This window comes from Corythoichthys intestinalis, chromosome 12 (genome assembly GCF_030265065.1).
Source record: "Corythoichthys intestinalis isolate RoL2023-P3 chromosome 12, ASM3026506v1, whole genome shotgun sequence".
NCBI lineage: Eukaryota > Metazoa > Chordata > Actinopteri > Syngnathiformes > Syngnathidae > Corythoichthys > Corythoichthys intestinalis.
In genome coordinates this window covers 38559827-38582710 of record NC_080406.1, presented here as the reverse complement: position 1 = coordinate 38582710, position 22884 = coordinate 38559827, and the positions used below count along the sequence as shown (strand labels likewise).

General features: G+C 39.9%; 1 protein-coding gene across 1 annotated transcript; it reads right to left on the bottom strand.

The window, feature by feature from the left end:
• Positions 1 to 722: 722 nt before the first annotated feature.
• On the bottom strand, positions 723 to 15417 carry chpfa (chondroitin polymerizing factor a). The gene is made up of 4 exons (XM_057853258.1): positions 14959 to 15417; positions 9310 to 9874; positions 5685 to 5867; positions 723 to 5564 (listed from the first exon to the last, which is right to left on the bottom strand). Exons 1-4 carry the CDS (start codon positions 15234 to 15236, stop codon positions 4302 to 4304), a joined length of 2289 nt encoding a protein of 762 aa, XP_057709241.1. The 5' UTR covers positions 15237 to 15417; the 3' UTR covers positions 723 to 4301.
• Positions 15418 to 22884: the final 7467 nt, after the last annotated feature.

Genomic DNA, 22884 nt, shown 5'->3' with positions numbered 1-22884 from the left:
GCTCAGTGGTCCAAAGTACTTTTTGTCAGAAGAAAGCAAATTTTGCATGTCATTCGGGAAAACAAGGTGCCGGAGTTTGAAGGAAGACTGGGGAGAAGGAAATGCCAAAATGCCTGAAGCCCAGTGTCAAGTACCCACAGTCAGTGATGGTCTGGGGTTCCATGTCAGCTGCTAGTGTTGGTCTACTGTGTTTTATCAAGGGCAGGTTCAATGCAGCTAGCTATCAGATTTTGGAGCTCTTCATGCTTCCATCTGCTGAAAAGCTTTATGGAGATGAAGATTTCATTTTTCAGCACGACCTGGCACCTGCTCACAGTGCCAAAACCACTGGTAAATGGTTTACTGACCATGGCATCACTGTGCTCAATTGGCCAGCCAACTCTCCTGATCTCAACCCCATAGAGAATCTGTGGAAATTGTGATTAGAGGAAGTTGAGAGACACCAGGCCCAACACTGTGGATAAGCTTAAGGCCGCTATCGAAGCCTCCTGGGCCTCCATAACACCTTAGCAGTGCCACAGGCTGATTGCCTCCATGCCACGCCACACTGAAGCAGTTGCTAATTTTTTGAGATAGGGATTTTTGGGTTTTCTTGACTTTTTTGCCAAAATCATCAATATTAAAACAATAAAAGGCTTGAATTACTTCAGTTGTGTGTAATGAATCTAAAATATATGAAAGTCTAATGTTTATCAGTACATTACAGAAAATAATGAATTTTATCACAATATGCTAATTTTTTTGAGAAGGACTAGTATATAAATGCGTAATTGGGTACCGTTATATATGGCAACAATAGCATCAAGCCTAAAAGCAGTTGAAACCTTTGGACAATAAGGAGGTTAAACAAGGTTGAGCGGAAAAACAGTTTATTTCCTGACAATTTCAAAAGAATTTCTTTTAAAGGTAAAAATGGGACTTTTAAACTTAGCCTTGACAATGAACCCAAACTGTCAGGAAGACCTACAGTCTATCAGTTCTGAGATTATTCGAAGCAAGTATGCCCCTGTGTGGGAGGAGAAAGTGAATAAAACCAAGTACAAAATGATGGCTTACAATTAAGTCCCTGCTGCTCTGTAATTACGTGGTTTTACGACAAGGCTCGGGGGAGTACATATGGACCCTTGACATAAACTAAAACTGTAATTATGTTTGCAGAATTTTCCGCTGCTTTTACCAAAACCAGACAGAAATGTTTCAGGTATGACATTGGCAAAAATGCTAAAAGAAAGTACAGGTTAAAACACACAGATAAAATGAATTGTGCAAGAAATATTTATAAATATTGATATTGCTCAATACTCGCACCCATAACTGGTTCAGTATTTCAAAATAGTAACATGCTCTTCTGCTGACACCTATGGGACAAACTTGATTGTACAATTTAAAGCACAAAAAAAGAAAAAGGCATTTTCATCTTATAAAAAGACCGCAATCTTGTATTTAATTTTTTTATTCAGTTAAAAAAAATTGCATTTCACATTTGATCGGTAATTACAGCACATAATGAAAAGTGATGCACATCAATGAAAGCACTGCTTCACTTGGTTTGCTTCGATTAGTACCAGTATCCATTGGGAAAAAAAAAACAAAAACATTTGGTTCCAAAATCAAAGAATCAAAAAAATATATATATGTACTTAGTTTTTGAAAAATTACTTGACTGATAATGAAACATTATTTCAAAGCCACAATAAACAAATGCATACTGCAGCACATAACAGTGAGGGATGTCGTCATCAGGTATTATAAAGTGATGTGTTTAATTTTAGACACTTTGTAAAGGCTTTTTAAATTCGTGCGTTATTATAAAATAGTCTACAGCATAGTTCAATATTGTCCTACTTTGTTGGCTTTGGTGAACCCACACACACAGATCTCAACTTGTTTTGTTCTAGCCAAAATTCACAGTGGTTTTTGGAAGGTTAACAACTATTGCTTAATTGTCTTCAACAACGTCTTCATAGAAAAACGTTCAGCAGATCATTGTCTCTGTAAAAGACTGTGTGCTTGACAAAAGAGATCAAATAAACCAAAAATACGCAGCAAAAAGACCGCAAGGCTAGAGAAACCCCATGGGCTGTGATTTATAAGTTAAAACAAAGATACAGCAAAAACGTTTCGCTTTAAACATACAGGAAAACGACCTTAATCATAATCATCCATTGGCGAAATGAAAACTGAGGACCAGCACGTAGACTTGATGGTGGAATGAAATTAAATGTAAACTATATGAACTACAATCAAGAATCAGTACACAATCAATTTAAACTGAATGTTACTGAAGCCTACAGGTTGTCCCTCTAAGGGTTTCATTATAATTTCCATCTCGGTGCTACTATTATTATTCAGTCATTGGATGAATCACAGTAAGGGAAGAAAAAAAATCCTTGCTCCAGTCCTCTTTTGACCTCCTTGGAGCAGTTCCTCACTAAAAAACCTCTTTAATTCTCACTGGACAATCTCCAGAAGCTTGCCGAGAGGCAACATCCACGCACTTCTTTACACAAGTAGACAAAATCTTTATATTTTGCGCAATTTTGAAAACTTGCCACGCAGCGATTACTTATAACCTCTTGTACCTAACAGTTTGATTCCATGCGTATGTTCAAAATAAACACACAACTAACGCCCATGCACTCCATTTGGTAGATCAACAGTGGCTTTAGCAGGAATATTGCACTTAAGAAAGTTCAATTAAAAACGTCCCTACACAATTGCTACCATTCTCAAGTTTAGCTATTAAAGCTCTGCACTTGCTTGAAATGCAAATAGAAAACAAAAGGGAGAAAAACATGGAGGGCAATTATAGATAATAACTTCAATAAGAAGTAAGATTTAGATTGGAGTCATTAAAACCTTATGGAGTTCAAACATTGGCTCTCACCATTCTCAACCACAAAAACTAATATGTAACAAGTTGATGCTTTCTGTAGGTATGTCCTCAGTAAGATTGAGTCAACACACGCACAGTAGCTCACTCTCCACTACATTAGGAACACAACGCCTCCGTATACCAAATGCCGACAGGAAATACTCCAGTCGGTGGTTTGAGGCACATCCACAACTTGAGGAAGGGCGCTTATTCCCAAAATGAGCTCTAAAACCAGCATGCAACATCTCTCCTAGGCTTCTTCACACATTGTATAAGCGTGGTGTAACAAAAATAAAGACACATGAAAAATACAGCAACGCAAACACCTAATTTGTAAAACTATTACGTAACATAAATATGACCATCTGGTGAAAAATCAGTTTCAAGGCACAATTACAGCGATTTCATCTGAATACACTCACATCTGTGAATCTTCAACTATTTTGATGCATAGCTAGAAGTTCCATATCAATAGACAACAGTCACTTCAGTGAGTGTATAACATTTATCATTAAAAGGAAGGACCACGTTTATTAACCTTTGTTTTTGGTCATCGAAGTTGTGGTGAACACCTCGAGAAAACCGGAGCAGGCATATGAATAACACGCAAACTCCCAAAGCAAACACGTTTAAACCAAGGACCCTCTTGTGTAACAGTGCAAACCACTTTTAAATATCTTATTTGGTTGACTTGGACTGACCACCATGAATACTGACAAAGCAGCCAGGCTCTGTCTATCACAAACAATTGCAGACTGCCCCCTAGTGCAAATGAGAGGACTTAAAAGCACAAAACCAAAGATCTTGGTTGATATTGAAACATACAGACGTACAGAGAAAGAGGTGTTATTTGTTCATATGTAGCTGACCGCATGTGTCAACATCATATAATGGTCATATAAACTGGATTGACTACCTGTAAAACAACACCCTGGTTCTGTAACATAGTGGTCAAATGTTGCTTATCACAACTGAAAATGTTTGGAGAGTCCTTTGGGACTGGCTACTCCACCGAGCAACGTAACCAAACGCCACTGATCTGTCGCACAGTTCGTAGGATTCAGTTTCAAGTGAGGCCAACCATAAGCAACAAAATTTAAATTAGGTAAACGCCGGCCAGGAAAATTCACTTCTTCCTTGACAATCGCCCCATGTTTTTGTGGTTCAGTTCAGTCGTGTTCAGCCCCATTGCTTAGTGTACAACAGACCAAAAAAAAGGCAAAGTGTAAACAAGATTTTTTTTTTGCACATAGAACGCTACTGCATTCATTTTTAGCGAGTTTGTTCCACATCCCAAAATTGGTCAACACTGCGTATGAAGTTCAGTGTTGAACTATTCAGACCCACAGATGTTTGTTTTGTCCCAACAACCATTTCAAGAAACAGACAGCTTTTCATGTCACATGAAAGCGTTGAGGCGTCTCTCTCAAGTGCTATTTCCTTGTTCTTGTTCAAACAGCAACATTGCGAGCTGGGAACGAGAACCGATCCCTTCCAGGTTGCTCTCAACACACCTGTGGTAAATGTCCTCACTGAGCCGTGGGTTGCAGACTTGGTAGCGGTAGCTCTGGTGTAATGCTGGCTCGACAGCCCTGAATACATGCAGTCCAGAGTACTTTATGAACATTTCATAAATGTCAAGGATCTCTAGGAGTTCCTCGTTCTCTTGGACATCCGAAACCATTTTTGTGCGTGTTGCCATGTAATCCGCATTGTAAAAGCAAGCTTCGTCAAATGACCAGCGATCAAAATGCCCTGAATCCTTGAGTAGATCGATTGTAGCCGGACGTGGCTGACTGTGATAGGCCACATCAGGATTGTAATCCTGGAAATGGATGGGGAAGAACACTTGCCAGTTGTTAATAGAATTCATGCGGCAGCGGTTTAGAAACTCTGAATTAACCTCAGTGTTGACACTAGCTAAGAGGAACAGCGTGTCAACTGGGTGTTTTTTGGAGATGATGTCCATGAATTTGATTTGAGATGGTGTTTCTGTCTTGACGCTTATCCAAGGGATTTTCACTGTAGGGTATTTGTGCTCATAGAGGTTTATCTGAGACTTAACGCTGGCAAATATATCATTCTGGTTCACTTGCTGTGCTTCCACTGGGTCATAAATGAAGAGGAAGGTCAGAATAATGTTTTCATTCGTCTCAAAGGCATTGGAGGCAAAGACTTTTAAGAAATCTTCAACATAGTCTCTCTCCAATGCAGTAATCGGTATAATGGCGTGAACCCTCGTACCTTCTGTGACATAGGGCATGGGAATTATCTCTACCTGGCTCAAAGGTCGAACCAGATGAACACGCTTGGTGATAGAAAGACTATGACCCTTTTGGCTGACCGCTTCTAGCTGTAAATCCAAGGTGTACTCCATGCCCCTGGTAGGGTCGAAGCGCCTGTAGCCGTTAATCAGTTTCTGCTTCTTCAGGTGCAAGATAGGTTTGTACTTCTTGTTGAGCTCTTCCATCGCTATGTCAATGATATCAGCCACATCCAGTCGATCAATGCCAGGTAGCTCACACTTGGGAGCTCCGTCGATGCATGAATAAATCTCCTCTTCTGTAAAGTAGTCCCATTTTAAAACCTCAAAGCGAGATTTTGGTTCAAAGGGTGGGTTGATTCCAATCGGCCATTGAGCGATTCGGTCGCCTTCAAATGCATCCACGCTGACGTTTTTGATTTCTTCCTGTGGAGCGACAGATGGAATCATCAATAGAGCATTTTGACAATGCTACTACTTGAGCACACGTTTCTGAATCTAGCTCAGAGGTAACAGATCATTTGTGACACTTGAAAATCAGCTTACCTGGAGCTTAGCAATCTCATCGTAAGTCTTCTGCAGTTCAATCTCGGTGAAGTGTCTGTGCAGCCGGTACATCTGTTCTGGGTCAGACACTGGATGGACTGTCAGAGCTCTTCTAAACTGCTCATTTTGCTCTTTGCCTGGATCTGAGTTTTTCCCCAGCTTATAATAATTGTAGTGGAGTCCCTAAGGTAAAAGGAAGGCTTAAATCAAGGCAGGAAGAGACTTTAGAAGAAAATGAGCATGTAACCAAAAATCTGGTTTTAATTAATCTATATTTGAAAGCATTTAAATGAAGTTAGTGACAGAGTATGGATGACATGTTTTGAATATAATGGGTTAGAATTAAGAAAAAAAAACAAAAACCAAGCCATTTAAGATGAAAACAAAGTAACAACCTAAAACGCTGGAGTAATTACAAAAGTGAATCCCATTGATCAAGCTATTAAAAGAGCAAAAAACTAAGACCTACTTTTAAGGTCTGCCCCAGTCCAGACATGAGCAATTTTTGTCTGAGAGCCTAAATTGATGTTTTCTTTCCACATCCCTCTTTTTCCCATTGTGTGAAGCCCAGTTGAAGTTTGAATTGTTTATATTTCCATACAATTTGCTTCATTTTGGATCAAAAAGGAGGAGGGAAAAAAAACTATAGGCCTATGTATATTTATATTCCATTAGTCATACTTCCCACAAGCTATGGAAGAATATTGTGTTAAGCCTTGGGGTACCACGCCTGACAGTACTTCATAATCATGTAAGAGTTTTCCGAACGTTCAAGGATGATTGATGAAGAAAATCCCAAACTAGTTGAAGTCAAAATGGAAAAGTTATGATGACACGTCACTTCTCCAGCACTGACAACATTTAACTCATCCAATTTCAAGTATTTCTAAACTCCAAAACAAGTTATATTACTTTGACATAGTAGGAACAAAGGGAGATTTACAGTGCCCACTACTTATTTCTATTTTTTTTTTTTTTTTTCATCTACAGTAGACAAAAAATGCAGAGTATTAGCAACCAACTCTGTAATATAAATACCACACACCTCAATGGTAGCATTGTAATTATAGTTTTATATAGCTTTCTTTCGCTTTTAAGTACAGACCTACAGGTCAAGGCCATAACAGTTTGGAACCCTCACTATAACCTTGACACAGCTGTTTTTGAATGACTGTCTCCCATGATTTTTTTTTTCTTTAAGACATCTCATTCATTTTAACTTTCAACTGCCTTATTCTGTTGCACGTTAAGACTCCACATTATGAAACCAAGTGAAAGAAATCTCAGTATGACATTAAAACTCTGTCTTGAAGTGAAGAACTTACTGTTTTCTGCAAATATGGTATTTAAAATTTAGGAATGACAAACTTCAACTAAAATAAAACAATAGCCTTGAATACCGCAGACGTCAGACAAAATGGATGATTACAAAATCTAATGTTCATCCATCTTAAAAAATAACCGAAAGACAATAATAAACTATAAAATTTGTTGTTATGTTGCTATTTTTTAAGTGGTAGTTGTCATCTGCAGTGATATGAAAAAGTATCTGAACCTATTTTGGAATTTCTCACATTTCTGCATAAAATCACCATCAAATGTGATCTGATCTTTGTCAAAATCACACATATGAAAAAACTGTGTCTGCTTCAACTAAAACCACCCAAACATTTATAGGTTTTTATATATTTTAATGAGGATAGTTTACAAACAATGACAGAAGAATCACATTTAATATTTTGTGCCCACCCCACCCCCACCCCCCTTTGGCAGCAATAACTTCAAACAGACGCTTCCTCTAGCTGCAGATCAGTCTAGCACATCGATCAGGACTAATCTTGGCCTATTCTTCTCGACAAAACTGCTGTAGTTCAGTCACATTCCTGGGATGTCTGGCATGAATCGCTGTCTGTAGGTCATGCCACAGCATCTCAATGGGGTTCAAGTCTGGACTTTGACTTGGCCACTCCAGAACATCTAATTTGTTCTTCTAAAACCATTCTGAAGTTGATTTATTTCTGTGTTTTGGATCATTGTCTTGTTGCAGCATCCTCTTTTTAGCTTCAACTGTCTGACAGATGGCCTCAGGTTTTCCTGCAAAACTTTTGAATTCGTTCTTCCATTAATGATTGCAAGTTGTCCAGGCCCTAAGGTAGCAAAACAGCCCCAAATCATGATGCTGGCTCCACTATGCTTCACGGTGGGGATGAGGTGTTGATGTTGGTGAGCTGTTCCATTTCTTCTCCACAAATGACATCGTGTGTTACTCCCAAACAATTCAACTTTGGTTTCATCAGTCCGCAAAATATTTTGCCAAAACTTCTGTGGAGTGTCCAAGTGCCCTTTTGCGAACAATAAACGAGCAACAATGTTTTTTTTTTTTGTTTTGTTTTGTTTTTTGTTTTTTTTGTTTTTTTTACGACAGCAGTGGCTTCCTCCATGGAGTCCTCCCATGACCACTTCTTGGCCATAAATTTACATATAGTTGATGTGTGCGCAGAGATGTTGGACTGTGCCAGTGATTTCTGTAAGTCTTTAGCAGACACGCTCTCTTTTTTTTTTTTTTTTTTTACCTCTCTGAGTATTCTACACTTAACTCTTGGCGTCATCTTTGGTGGCCGGCCACTCCTTGGGAGAGAAGCAACTCTCTCCATTTGTTGACAACTTCTCTGACTGTCGATTGATTAACATCCAGACTTTTAAAGATGCTTTTGTATCCTTTCCCAGGTTTATACAAATCAACAATCCTTGATTGCAGGTTTCAGACAGCTCTTTTGACCGAGCCATGATGCACATCAGACAATTCTTCTCAAGATACTTCTTACCAGGTGTGTGTTTTATAGTGGACAGGGCAGTTTTAAACCACTCATCAGTGATTGGCCACACACCTGACTGAATTTATGGTAAAATGTGTTTCAATTGCTCTTCAAGTCTCCTTAGCAAGAAAGGTTCACTTACTTATTTTTCCCACTTCTGTTATTGTTTGCATACTATGCTCATTAAAATATGAAAACCTATAAATGTTTGGGTGGTTTTAGTTAAACCAGATGCTGTATTTTTTTCATCAGTGTGATTTTGACAAAGATCAGATCACATTTGATGATGATTTTATGCAGAAATGTGAGAAATTCCAAAAGGTTCACTTTTTCATACCACTATACTATTAAATATTAGCATTAAGATAGTAAATGAGATGTATTTTGATGCACAATGTGGTTTTTTTTTTCTTTTTTTTTTTTTCTTTATGTGTGTTTAGCTTTAGCTTCTTACCTGGAGAGTAATAGGCCACCTGAAAGCCATGAAGTTATTTTTTAATGTGTTTTCAGCTTTACGTTGGAGTGTGATAAAACCACCTGAGACCATCAACATTGGACTCATTCTGATGGACGTTCAAAATCCGACAAAACAGATTGCAGCTGCATATGCATATGGCAAATAAAATAGGATATGCCTGATCGCAGAGATCGATCTAAATTTTTTTCCCGATTTTTTTATCTCCATCTTAAAATTGTCCAGCCCTTGCTATATTAGTGTCAAACATTGACAAGCAATGCCTTCACAAATAAAGGTTAACAAAAAGATTCAAACCACAGTATATTCTTTCGAAAGACATGCCTTATCATACCTCAAATTTGTTGACGCAATTTGTCCCCGTATAGTCGATTATGCACCTCCCGAGCCACTCGTCAGGCCTGGCGCTTAGGATGTCATTCCTACAATTTTCCAGGAAGGGTTGAAGTCGAAGCAGCAAAGTTCGAGATAGGAGGTACCCAAACCCTCCGTAACAATAGCTCCCTTCCATCTCCCCACCTATGAACTCCTCTGGACAGCCCATGTAAAGTTCTCGATTCATACTCAGGTGATCAACCATATTTTTGATTCTGTCGGCTTCTGTGTAGACGTCATCTTGGACGAAGTAGAACCAGTCATACTCGTTGATGTAATGGTCAAAAATGTACTTCATAGTCTGAAACATGTTCCAGATCAGTCTTTCGTCTCCATGTGACACTACAAACATGCCGTGTGGGACTTTCCGGTTGCGTGTGCCAGTGAAGAAGACCACAGTGTCCAGATGATGGCTAATGGTGCGATTGACAGCTACGCCTAAGGTGTTAATGGTGTTTTTTGATGTGAGGACTCCAACAAACAGACGTTCCCGAATCCCCAGTTCTGTACTTATATATTTTGCCCTGGAAAAAAAACATTTGAAAAAATTGTTAGTTTACTGCTTTGAAATATTGTGGAAGATCAAAGGTTCAATACAACCTATGATGCAAGCTGCTTATATGTGTCTGAAATGAGTAAGATGACATTTCCTAAGAAAGTGCAATTATAAGATCTGCTGGGAGTATTTAAGTTCATTTTAAGCCTGTGATTACAGATGATTAAGCTACACATGGAGATGAATCACTGACATATTCATAATTTCCTTGCAGCACAACTGTACATTAAAAATAATATATTTTCTACTAAATGGGGAGAGCCAAGTAAAACTAGCAGCCTAATGCTAAAAACCAAAAACTTAGGAATGCAAACATCTTTGCAACACAACTCTACAAGAACTGCCTCTGTTAGAAAGCATTTCCTTTTTGAACGAAACTTTGGGGTTCAATATTTAGGACTCTTGGGATGTGCAGACTAATATTTAAACAGGGAACGATTCCAGGAAAGCGTGAACATATTTGAACATCCCAGCACAGAAAAAATACTGTATGTATAATTTAAGCGCTTGCTCACTGGGATGGGTGGGTGTCGCCTATGAACTACACATTAGTTGGGTAGGGGTGGTGATGCTGAAATACACATATTCTTGCAATGGAAGAGGAACTAACTTATTTGGATAACTTTTTTTTGTGAGTTAGAGGTGGGTATGGCACAATAACACAATTAAAATGACAATAAATCATCTATCTGTCCATTTTTTTAATTGTCTATGTGTGTTCATTAGGGGGAGGAAGACAGACCGACGCAAGCGGGCGTGGAGCAAAAGCAAACTCCACATGGGAGAACCCGAGCCAATATTCTAACACAGAACCAGATGCTGTGAAGCAGACATGCTAACCATTAGCCACCATGCTTTCTTCTTGACTGACTTCCATGCATCAAATTTCTATAACACTAGACCTCATTAGGTTTGCATATGATCTTAAACTTAGCTCAGCATACTTCAGGCAAGAACTGGTTGTCATTTTACAATGGTCGCCAGCCAATCGCCCAAGACAAGATTCAAACCCTGGACGTCTTGACAGTGAAACACAAACCACAAAGACGCCATAAACGCCAGACAATGAAGCAATACTGCTGTGAAAACAAGACTTCTGTCAATCTAAACAGGGACAGGTTGACATCTTGATATAACTGTGTTTGATTTACAGCAGGAGTTGGCAGATCTCCCTTGTACTGTATCTTTTCCGCCTGCTATGTTCTTTAGTCGGTCCAACCCACTCTTTACATCTGTGGTCCCCCAACCTTTTTTCCACCACGGACCGGTGTTATGTGGGCCCTTTTTTCACGGACCAGCAATGTGTGGCAGAAAATTGCAGTAAACATAAAATAGCACGGCGGGGCTAAAAACAAACATTAAGTGCAGGGAAAATGTAACCCGCCATATGCTGATTCAACCTTTTCTAACAGCGGCCTCACCTAAAACTTGATGGCAAATATCTTTGATCGCAGGCATAATGAGTTCCTCTCCAATCGTGAAAGGTTTCTTGGATTTAGCAATACGGTTTGCCACGAGGTATGATGCTCTCAGTGTATTTGCTTTTGTTGCATCGTTTGCTAGCTTTTAGCCACATATTATACAGAATGGACTTGGTTGTAGGCTCCTCTTCTGGCCCAGCAGGTGGCCTTTTTCCCTTTAAAAAAGCTGTCCCAAGACGTCGCCGCCCGCAGCACACAGCCAACAGCAGCTAACATTACTGTTTACATTAACTGATTCTGGGCTGCTATAGGTGTGCAAACACCCCAGTAGTGGCGGCCAACCACTAGAGGGCGACGTACACAAATCTCTACTCGGAATAGTCAAAAGAGTAGACAGGCATACAGTGATCCCTCGCAACTTCGGGATTCAAACTTCGCGGATTTTTTATTCAATTAAAAAAAACTAATAAAGTAAATACAAATGAGCTGTCCCGATCCTATCACATAGTCTCGCTCACCCTCCTGCTGCTTTTCTTGGTCTGGCAGTGCACTGGAGCTGCTTATTAAAGTTAACGATGATTGACAGACATTAAGATTTGATTGTACCAGAGACAATTGGAAGCCGAAACTTCAAAGTGCCGTAGGCGTTAGTCATGGTTTAGCTTGTTAAACAGTTGCTGTGGCAACTCATAGTGTGTAAGTGAGCAGATTGATCAGATTTGAGTGGACTCACTCAATGAAGCATTTAATAAAGACAAGCATTTTCCTTCTTTATTCTTGTTTATAAATAATTCGGTGAGACAGTTAAATTTTTGAAACTTATAATTATTACATTTGAAGTACCTAAAAAACATTTATTAAAATACAGTATACATAGTACAGTACAGTATATATTTCTTTTATTATTCTTTGGGATAAAAGTGAAAAAACATGACTCATTTGTATCTATTTCCAATGCTAACTTTGAATAAATACATTGAACACACAAAAATAATTATGATAACAATACATTTTCACATTTCGCAGTGGGTTCTGGTCCCCTATTAACTCATTTGTGCCCAAAAAAATATAAATACGTTCTATTTTTAATTGTTTCAGTGTCCCAAAGACGTATATACAGTGGGGCAAATAAGTATTTAGTCAACCACCAATTGTGCAGGTTCTCCTACTTGAAAAGATTAGAGAGGCCTGTAATTGTCAACATGGGTAAACCTCAACCATGAGGGACAGAATGTGGACAAAAAAATAGAAAATCACATTGTTTGATTTTTAAATAATTTATTTCCAAATTAGAGTGGAAAATAAGTATTTGGTCACCTACAAACAAGCAAGATTTCTGGCTGTCAAGGAGGTCTAACGAGGCTCCACTCGTTACCTGTATTAACGGCACCTGTTTTAAACCATTATCGGTATAAAAGACACCTATCCACAACTCAGTCAGTCACACTCCAAACTCATCTATGGCCAAGACCAAAGAGCTGTCGAAGGACACCAGAGACAAAGTTGTAGACCTGCACCAGGCTGGGAAGACTGAATCTGCAATAGGTAAAACGCTTGGTGTAAAGAAATCAACTGTGGGAGCAATTATTAGAAAATGGAAGACATACAAGACCACTGATAATCTCCCTCGATCTGGGGTTCCATGCAAGAGCTCACCCCGTGGTGTCAAAATGATAACAAGAACGGTGAGAAAAAAATCCCAGAGCCACACCGGGGGACCTAGTGAATGACCTACAGAGAGCTGGGACCACAGTAACAAAGGCTACTATCAGTAACACAATGCGCCGCCTGGGACTCAAATCCTGCACTGCCAGACGATTTGCCCCACTCTACGTCTTTTACGTTTTTTTTTTTTTCTTCAAAAAAGACATCTCTGGGTCGTGATTCAATTTAGCTCCGGAGCACAAAGCTGAAAATCCATTCTAAAGCAATAAAACTGGCCACTGGAGGGCAGTAGCGCATCTGGTAAGACCCGGAACCAGATTCAACGGCCAAGCCGCACGGCCTGGCGCCGGGGGAAGACGACCGAATGGATGCCAGGTGGCGGATGACCGAGCAGAACAACTGAGAGGACGCCCGGGATGCCAGGCGCTGGACGACCGAACAGAACGAGTGGGACCATTAGTGCAGCGTACGATGCCTTTTGAGTCCGTGCTGCTCGCGAGCAGAGCCCGCAGAGACAAAAAAAAATTCATCTTTATGAGACAGACGGCGCTGAGGGAAAAGTTTAACCGGCTGTCGCGGCCAGAACAGCGTCATCTTTAACTTAGTTATGTGTAAATAAATTGTTACTTTGCTATCAAAAGCTTTATTTGTCTTGTTGTTTATGTTCTTTTGTAAAAGGAAAACATTATTCAGATGTTTGGAATGTAACTAAAGCAAAAAATAGCTGTGTATAAGTCAAAGTTATGTTTGAAATGTATGCTTTCACAAAAAGCTCAATTTCTCCGTTTTTTCATCAGAAATTGTAAAATTGCTCAAACTAAGCTATTTTCTAATGCTGATTTCTAAAGAATGGAAAAAGATATGAACTAAAAAAAAATTCTGCTGGAAGAAGAGAGTCTAATCTTTCTTTTTGGTGGGTTCCATGTTTACATAGCAATAGAACAGAATTGTCTGTGGGCGTTGCAAAATCAGTCAAAATCCAGTAAAACGGCCGGGAGCGAAGGGCCTTGCGCCGGTGAAAATGGCTTGGAGTGAATGAGTTAACCGCAAAAAATGAGGGATCACTGTATTGATGTGTCAAGAGGCACAGGCCAGACTTCAGTCGGTAACAAATTATTTATTATTTTTCTACGGCCCAGTAGCAAATGCGCAACGGACCGATACCGGTCCCCAGCCCAGTGGTTGGGGATTCCCTGCTTTACATGATCAAGGAACCCTACTTGGGCGTTTTATTTGAGGACTTTTTTCTTTCATAAAATTAGTTAATTAAAATGTCCTTTTTTATGAAATTATGAGGTTTTTTTTGTAAAACTTGTTATTCATAAAACCATAAAATAAACATCTACTGTACATTTAAAATTATTTCATCAAACACTTGGTTGAGTGATAATACGACCTGTCCAGGGTGTAACGTATCTATCCCCCAAACTGTGATAGATTCACTCATGACCAGAAAGTGTCATAGTTTCTAAAATAACTAGATCTATAGATTTTTTAATGAGAGTGTATTATTCTTTTAATAAATCAATGGCTGCATTGAAGGGTGATAGACGTGACATGACGTGACGTGACTGGGGGCCTGGCCCTCCCAGTCAAAATGGATAGGACGTCAATGCTCGTGAAACATGATCACTCGATGTCAGCCATCCCAGTTGAAATTGATTTAATGTCTACCACTGTGAATACCGTGGTAGTAAATGAGTTAATACTTATTTAAACAATTTTTTATACGTTTTTTTTTTCACCTTTTCTATGAATGATGTCATCCGTCAATTTTAAAAATAAATCTTAGATAGACTGTCACAGCGACTGAGTTTATGTACTATTATATACCTAATGTGGCCACTGAGTGGTATACTGTATAGCCTAACTGTGTTCATCCGAGTAATCTATACTGAAATGGTAGAAACATGATTAAAAACAAACAACAATTGTTATTGGGTTAAAAGTTAGTCGGCATGCTTACCTGAAAACTTTCTTAGCGGTACTCGGCGCGACTTGTTTATAGGGCACTATTCTTGGTTCGAAATCCGCTTCTGACTCCCCTTCGCTGACGACTGAAATGGAATTGGGTTTACGAGCTCCTTTGAGTTGTTCATCCTGACCCAGAGGAGCATCCTCGTCCGGGTAACACGCTTCTTCTGTCCAGTTTACACTGAGTAAACTCAAGGTGAATCCTAAAGAAATGCCGATTACCACCGGGCCCATTGACCGCAGAGCCGAGAGAAGGGCTGAAAATCTCATGTTGGCACGTCGGTTCCTTACTCCCGGAGCGTCCCGGTGCGGTTTTAAGGAACCTCCAGTGGGGTTGTAGAGGGTTTACTGGTCAACGACATCAAGTCCGAGATGTTTCCTCATCTAACTTCTGAGAAAGAAACTTCTTCCTTTAAAATATTGCGTGGGTCTCTTACGTGTCAGGACCGCTTCTTACATAGCTCCGCCTCCACGGACGTAAGCGTGACAAACCCGGAGGCAGCCAGGAAGGCGGGACTAGTTTCTATCGGTGACCGTGCGCGCACAGCAGCGCGGAAGGATATTTATTTAGTTCACCTGCGTTGCCATGTGACGTCCACAATACAATCCCTAGTCACGAATGGTCAGCAGGGTTGGTTGGCATAGATTGTTATATAATCTTGTTTGGTTAATCGAAGATGCAACAGTGCCGTTTAAACATGCTTCAAAATGCGAAGAAATATAATCGTTGTAGAGCTGGTGTGAACTTGAATCAAAATAGGTCAATTTAAGTTTCAAAGGTAGGCTACTTAAACCTCGTCTTGTGTTAGAAATGAGCCAATATTTTTGCTAGTTAATTAAATTTGATCTGTAAATTCCCTTGGCCTGAAAATACTAAACATTTGCAGTATATTATTTTCGGGTCAAGATTGACCGGTTTTCAAGTTTGGGTATGTCAAAAGTACCACTGATTTTTGCTTACGAAAATTTGAAAACTGGTCAATCCTGACCCAACACACTACGAGGGTTAACCGTAGTGTTGCACCGATTCCATGCCTTTTGGGCTTCCGATACCGATTACACCCAGCTGTGTGGTATCGGCCGATACTGTACCGAGACCACGTTTTTTGGAAAAAAAATAGACATTTTTAAAAGATTACTGCATACTCACTTGAATATAAAATACTGGTCCTTCTAAAAAAAAAACAGCATGTTGTGATAAATTTCATTATTTTTCTGTAATGTACTGATAAACATATATTTTAGATTCATTACACACAACTGAAGTAGTTCAAGCCTTTTATTGTTTTAATATTGATGATTTTGGCAAAAAAAAAAAAGTCAAGAAAAAACAAAAATCCCTATCTCAAAAAATTTGCATATCATGAAAAGGTACTCTAAAGAAGCTACTAACCTAATCATCTGAATCAACGAATTAACTCAAAACCCTTGCGAAACATTCCTGAGGCTTTTAAAAACTCCCAGCCTGGTTTATTACTCAAAACCGCAATCATGGGCAAGACTGCTGACCTGAATGCTGTCCAGAAGGCCAACATTGACACCCTCAAGCAAGAGGCTAAGACACAGAAAGAAATTTCTGAGCGAATAGGCTGTTGCCAGAGTTCTGTATCAAGGCACCTCAGTGGGAAGTCTGTGGGAAGGAAAAAGTGTGGCAGGAAACGCTGCACAACCAGAAGAGGTGACCGCACCCTGAGAGAGATTGCGGAGAAGGGCAGATTCCAGACCTTGGGGGACCTGCAGAAAAAGTGGACTGAGTCTGGAGTAGAAACATCCAGAGCCACTGTGCACTGGCGTGTGCTGGAAATGGGCTACAGGTCCCGCATTCCATTTTTGAACCTGAAACAGTGGCAGAAGCGCCTGACCTGGGCTACAGAGAAGCAGCACTGGACTGCTGCTCAATGGTCCTAAGCACTTTTTTCAGATGAAAGCAAATTTTGCATGTCATTCGGAAATCAAGGTGCCAGAGTTTGGAGGAAGACTGGGGAGAAGGAAATGCCAAAATGCCTGAAGTCCAGTGTCAAGTACCCACAGTCAGTGATGGTTTGGGGTGCCATGTCAGCTGCTGGTGTTGATGTACTGTTTTATCAAGGGCAGGGTCAATGCAGCTCGCCATCAGGAGATTTTGGAGCACTTCATGCTTCCATCTGCTGAGAAGCTTTATGGAGATGAAGATTTCATTTTTCAGCACGACCTGGCACCTGCTCAGAGTGCCAAAACCACTGGTAAATGGTTTACTGACCATGGCATTACTGTGCTCAATTGGCCTGCCAACTCTCCTGACCTGAACCCCATAGAGAATCTGTGAGATATTGTGAAGAGGAAGTTGAGAGACACCAAACCCAACACTGTGGATGAGCTTAAGGCCGCTATCGAAGCATCCTGGGCCTCCATAACACCTCAGCAGTGCCACAGGCTGATTGCCTCCATGCCACGCTGCATTGAATGAGTCATTTCTGCAAAAGGATTCACGACCAAGTATTGAGTGCATAGCTGATATAATTAATTGAATGTTTACTTTTTTGTATTAAAAAACACTTTTTTTTTAGATAGGGATTTTTTTTTCTTGACTTTTTGCCAAAATCATCAATATTAAAACAATAAAAGGCTTGAACTACTTCAGTTGTGTGTAATGAATCTAAAAGATACGAAAGTCTAATGTTTATCAGTACCTTACAGAAAATAATGAACTTTATCACAATTTGCTAATTTTTTTAGAAGGACTAGTAATTGCTCCATTTATTCAGTGCCACCCTCCCACTTAGAATGGATTGGAAGTCTACTAGTGATCAACTCATTTAAATTCACTGTAGAATGACGAATGGACACCACACGAACGTCTATAATCTTGGGGAAAACGACAACTTGGCAAGTGCTCTTATTTTTTACAGTAGCCATTTTGGTTAGGGCAAAAAGCATTGAAAACGATCTTGAAAATGTTTTTTCTCAGTACTTCCCAATATCGATCATTTTATCGGTACAGATTAGCATAATTGATCATTTTCAGTTTACGGAAGCAATACAAACTGGTTCAGATTTGTTTAGGCCTACAGGCATAATTGATTCAGTTAGAAAGCTGGGTAAAACTTTATTTCAGGGGTGTCCAAACTATTCCATATAGGGCCACAGACTGTCCACAGTGGGTGCTGGATTTCATTCTAATAAAACAAGATCTAGAACCAATCTAGTGTCTTACAAGTATAATCAGTTGATTGCAGTCAGGTGCTACTTGTTTTAGCAGAAACGTCATTGGATAAACTGTTTGTGCTCAATTGGTAGGAACAAAAACTAGGACCCACATCGGTCCTTGAAGACTGGTGTAGGTGCATGTTAATGACAGTGCACAATCCGCTTGGGGGGGCCTACGCTTGACAGTGACGCTTGGTTATTCTCGCGATATGATTGGCCGACGAGTCGAAATGCACGCCCAGAGCCGTGCTCTCCTGTAAAATGCCTGTTTAAAAGTGTGACAGTTGTTCTTGAGAGTCGTAGTGATGCGTTCACTTAAAAGTGCCAGTTAAAAAAATGCGTATGTAAAGCGATTGATGATATCACACACAGAGATGATTATTCACAATTAAATGTGAAAGTTAAAAAAAGAGCAAATGTGTGCGCACACCTGTCTCTCGGACATTAAATATCAGGGCCAATCACTGTCCATCTCTAAAACCAGTTTTTTTTTTTTTTTAATCCGTTTTATTCCCTGGTTTTTAACCCTGCGTCGGACTCAACTCTTTTAATCTCTTAACGGTTTATCTGTTTGTTTGTTTGTTTTGCTTTCTTGCTTTTGACATCATTACTGGTGTTGTATGTTCCTTTCTTTAAATAATGAAATGTTTCTTCATATAAATCGTCCATTATTGACACAATGGAAAAACCAACCCGAACACTTTTGCTGCATTTGAGGAAGGTGGGAAGTCGCACTTATCCCACTTGGATGGACGCGATTGTAACCTCAAAGCGTTCCAAGCGAATGTGAACAACAAAGATGGTTGATGGCGACAATTAGTTGTTTTTTTATTTTGGCCATTTAAAGACATTTTGACCTCCAGCAAACCTGCCTTTTCATAAGCGATCAAAAAGTGGAGGAAAAATTACGGTTGAGATGAATTGGACACACTGTAACTGCCTTCTTCATTTACATCCCTACTGAAAGGCAATATAAAAATATCAGTTCATTAAGCTAATTTACTGTATGAGGAAAACATTCATGGCACCTCAAACAAACTTAATTTAACTTCATAATTGTGTCATCGATACGCTGCCTTGAGTGCCATTTTGTCGAGTGACGTCAGATTAAAGTGCCTGTGACAGCATTAAAAAAAACCTTAAATAGCATTATTATGTCAACTAAAACCCATTTTGAGACAATTTGACTATATACAACAATTTGGCAACGCGCAGATGACGAGAAATTAGTCTTTTAATATGCCGTTTAGCCCCGCCTGTCATAGCGCTCTAGCGTCCCCAGCTGGATGATGACCTCGGCAGAGTAAAGATTTCAGCTCATTTAGAATTCAGCCCATTGAGGGGGAAGATTTGGAATGAGGAAAATACGACAGAGAGCAGCAAAATGTCATCATTGTTTCAATCTCTCTACTCCAATATTTTTGCAGAACATTCTTTTTACCTAAGTATTTGTCCCCAATTTCTAAATAAATGGTATGGTCATGACAAATAACAGTTTGTGCTAAATGGACTATGTAATATTAAAAATGCATTTATTCAGTGACACAGGGCAAAATGACTGCATAATGGTCAAAACTGCCGACTTCTTAACCTCCCGAACGGTATTTTATGCCACCGAAGTTAGTCCAGCTTTTGTCATTTCCCTGCCTCGGCTTCGGAGACGGAGGAAAGAGCGTAAACAAAACAGGAGGCGTGACGGCTAGCCAACATGCTAACCCAAACCGAGCGGCTTTTCCAAGTCTTTATCTCGCCTTTCTTAAACGAAAAATCACATGTCACACACGGCGACAGGGTTGATTGTCTTCACCGATCGGTCAGCCCCCGGTGGCAAGCAAGTTTCGGCTTGTCGTGCCCCTGCTGCGGCCCCGGTTGGAGTGCTCGTTGCCGGGGACGCAGCTGGAGAATGACTGCCGGATGAACTGGCCAACGTCGGAGGAGCGTGTGGCTGCCCAAGCCCAAGCCGAGAATGGTGGTCTATTGCCGGGCACACGCAGAGGACCGAGGGGGTGGAAGTGACCAAAGTGTGTGACAACCCGCCAGTCGTTGGCCGAGTGGCCTTCTCGGTGGACAGGGAGCATTTTCACCCACAAAATGCAAGCAACCTCCTGATTAAAATGTGCGCCATGATCCCAGTATTTGACATAATACAAAACATGTTGTTTACTCACTTCCTCGTCGGTCCAATGGTCTCACAGTTGTCGGACTTGTTTTGGCCATTCTTCGCGGTGAACGGGAAGTTTTTGAAACCCAAAAAGGCTCACACGCCTCTCCCTGGTGCAGCAACAAAAGCTTCCAGCACATTGGGCTGCCGTGATACGAACAATAAACGAAGTAATCTGCAAAATCAGCTGAATCCGCATTCCTTCTGCATGCTATATAGTAATTGCGTATTGTGAGATGGTGACCCGGCTGACGTCACCTTCACAGTCCTTTTCTTCAATCCAGGAAGTTATTTTCATGGCACAGGATTTAAAAAATTGAACAAATAAATCGATCGCTTCCACACACATCCAAGCGGTCCGTTTCATTCAGGAGCATGAAGTACCGCGTGAAATATGAAATAAACATGCTTTTTGCTGTAATAGGCATTTTAATGCAACTCGAGAAGTGGTACTTTTTCCCCCGACTTTGCGACTAGGATCTCCCAGTTCAAGTGGCGTTCCAATTATATTTTTCCTGGTCGGACGTTGGAAAAGTCCGACTTCCCACATCCCCGAATGCTGCACGAGTGTTGTTGTGACGTCATCAGCAGGCGCAGGCCCCCGAGCAGATTGTGTACCCTGAGCGGATCGTGTACTTACACCGGTGTTAACACCCCTGCTTTTTTTTAATGCTTCTTATGATAATGTCATAAGACTATCATAATCATGACATGACACCTGTCATAGATATGAATAAATGCTTATGACAGATGTCACAAAGTGTCCTGACCCTAAACCCTAGGCACTTGAAACAGCATCAACTTCCCACCAAAAGTGACATAATTTACCCATTGGTCTTTAGTATTCATTCAAATTCATCACGTGTGTCATGTCATGATTATGGCAGTCTAATGGCGGTCTTGAGAACCATTCATATAAAGTGTAACTGAAATTCCTCAGATCTGTTCTGCATTGCTGGAATGCATTCAGGTAAAGTGCTTCATGTTGCTGGACTTTCACTTCTTGTTTGTATGACAATAGCTGCGATACAAAATATCAAAAACAGAAATCAGAAAACAAAAGTAAATAGTATGGATTCTTCTGGTTGAAAAATTTTGTCCGAATGAAAGGGCTTGTTCAAGGCTTGAGCTGCCATCTGGTGGTAAAATGAACAAAAGACAGGTTTAGTCAGGCTGTTGAAAAGCAAAGATGGCTAAGGTTATAATCATCGTACTATCAGTGGATTAATGAGTACTGCATGACACGATTGATTACTTCATATTTCTGTGTAAATCCGGTTGAAAAATTACAGTTCCAAAATTTTGGAACCATAATTGAATTATAGACTTTGTTTGCAAAACTGTGATATACTACATGTACTATTGTTGTGGCAAAATAATATTTATTAGAGGTGTGCATCGGTACTGCCCTCACGATTCGATTCGATTACGATTCGGAGGGCCACGATTCGATTCAATTCGATTCGATTCAGAGGGTCACGATTCGATTCGGTTCGATTCGGCAATGCATCGCGATGCCTTAAAGCCTGGGATGCATTAAAATTCTAAAGCAAAGCATATTTTTCGTGAATCATGAAGCAACACAAGCGGTCAGACATTAAACAACTTTTTATTGGCTCTTGTGTCACTCCTGGTTGAAGTCAAATGAAAATACTATTAGATGTATATATTTTTTTAAAAAACAAAAAACAGATCACAGCATTTAATTGGTGCTTTGAATGAGACCAGGGCTTTCTCTTTTTTTTTAACACACAGTAGCAGCCTTTCACACAGTGCAACATCTGAACTCCTGTGCAAAATCAGTAATAACAGCCACTGTATTTTAGTCACAACAACCCATCGATAAAAATATTGACCTAAATATTAAAGAAAGCGACAAAGAAAATATTGTAGTGCAGCAGCATCTTTATCGCAATATCAATCCAGGGATCAGTTCAGTTGCAAACAAAACATCCAACTAAATTGCAATGTAGAACAAAAGTAAAATGTTGGCCTAGCCCACTATATATGTGCAATCAACTTAGAAATGCAATCAGTAACGACCACATAACAATAAAAAATAATGAATTAAAATGAAGCGCAGCAGCATTTTAGCAGCCATAACAATCTGTTTCAACATGAGGAAATATCATTTTTTTGCAATTGAGAGAGCAGAGAGATAGTAGAGGTTAGATGGGGCCTAAAAAATCCAGCCCGACCCGACACGGCCCGCTGGTATTGAAGCCCGACCCGGATTGGAGTGACGCGACCAAAAAAAAACAAAAAAAAACGCAGCAGCAGCAATTTATGTCCATTTCTTCGAGATGGCAGAAAAAAACGTATGTTTCTTAATGTTTAAATAGTCCACATATTTATGTGATCATTATAAAATCATTTACACAACGACACAACGAAATAACGCTGGGAAAGTTTAATTTTTTTTATTTTTTTTTAAAAACGAGTTTGCAGACACACAGAGGAGAGGATTCAAAAGAATTACATTTGTGTTGCCTTTGTGTGCATAAAAAAAGTGTCTTTCGTTACGAATTCTCAGTTGGCAGAAAAAAAACACAAGTTTTCTTAATGTTTAAA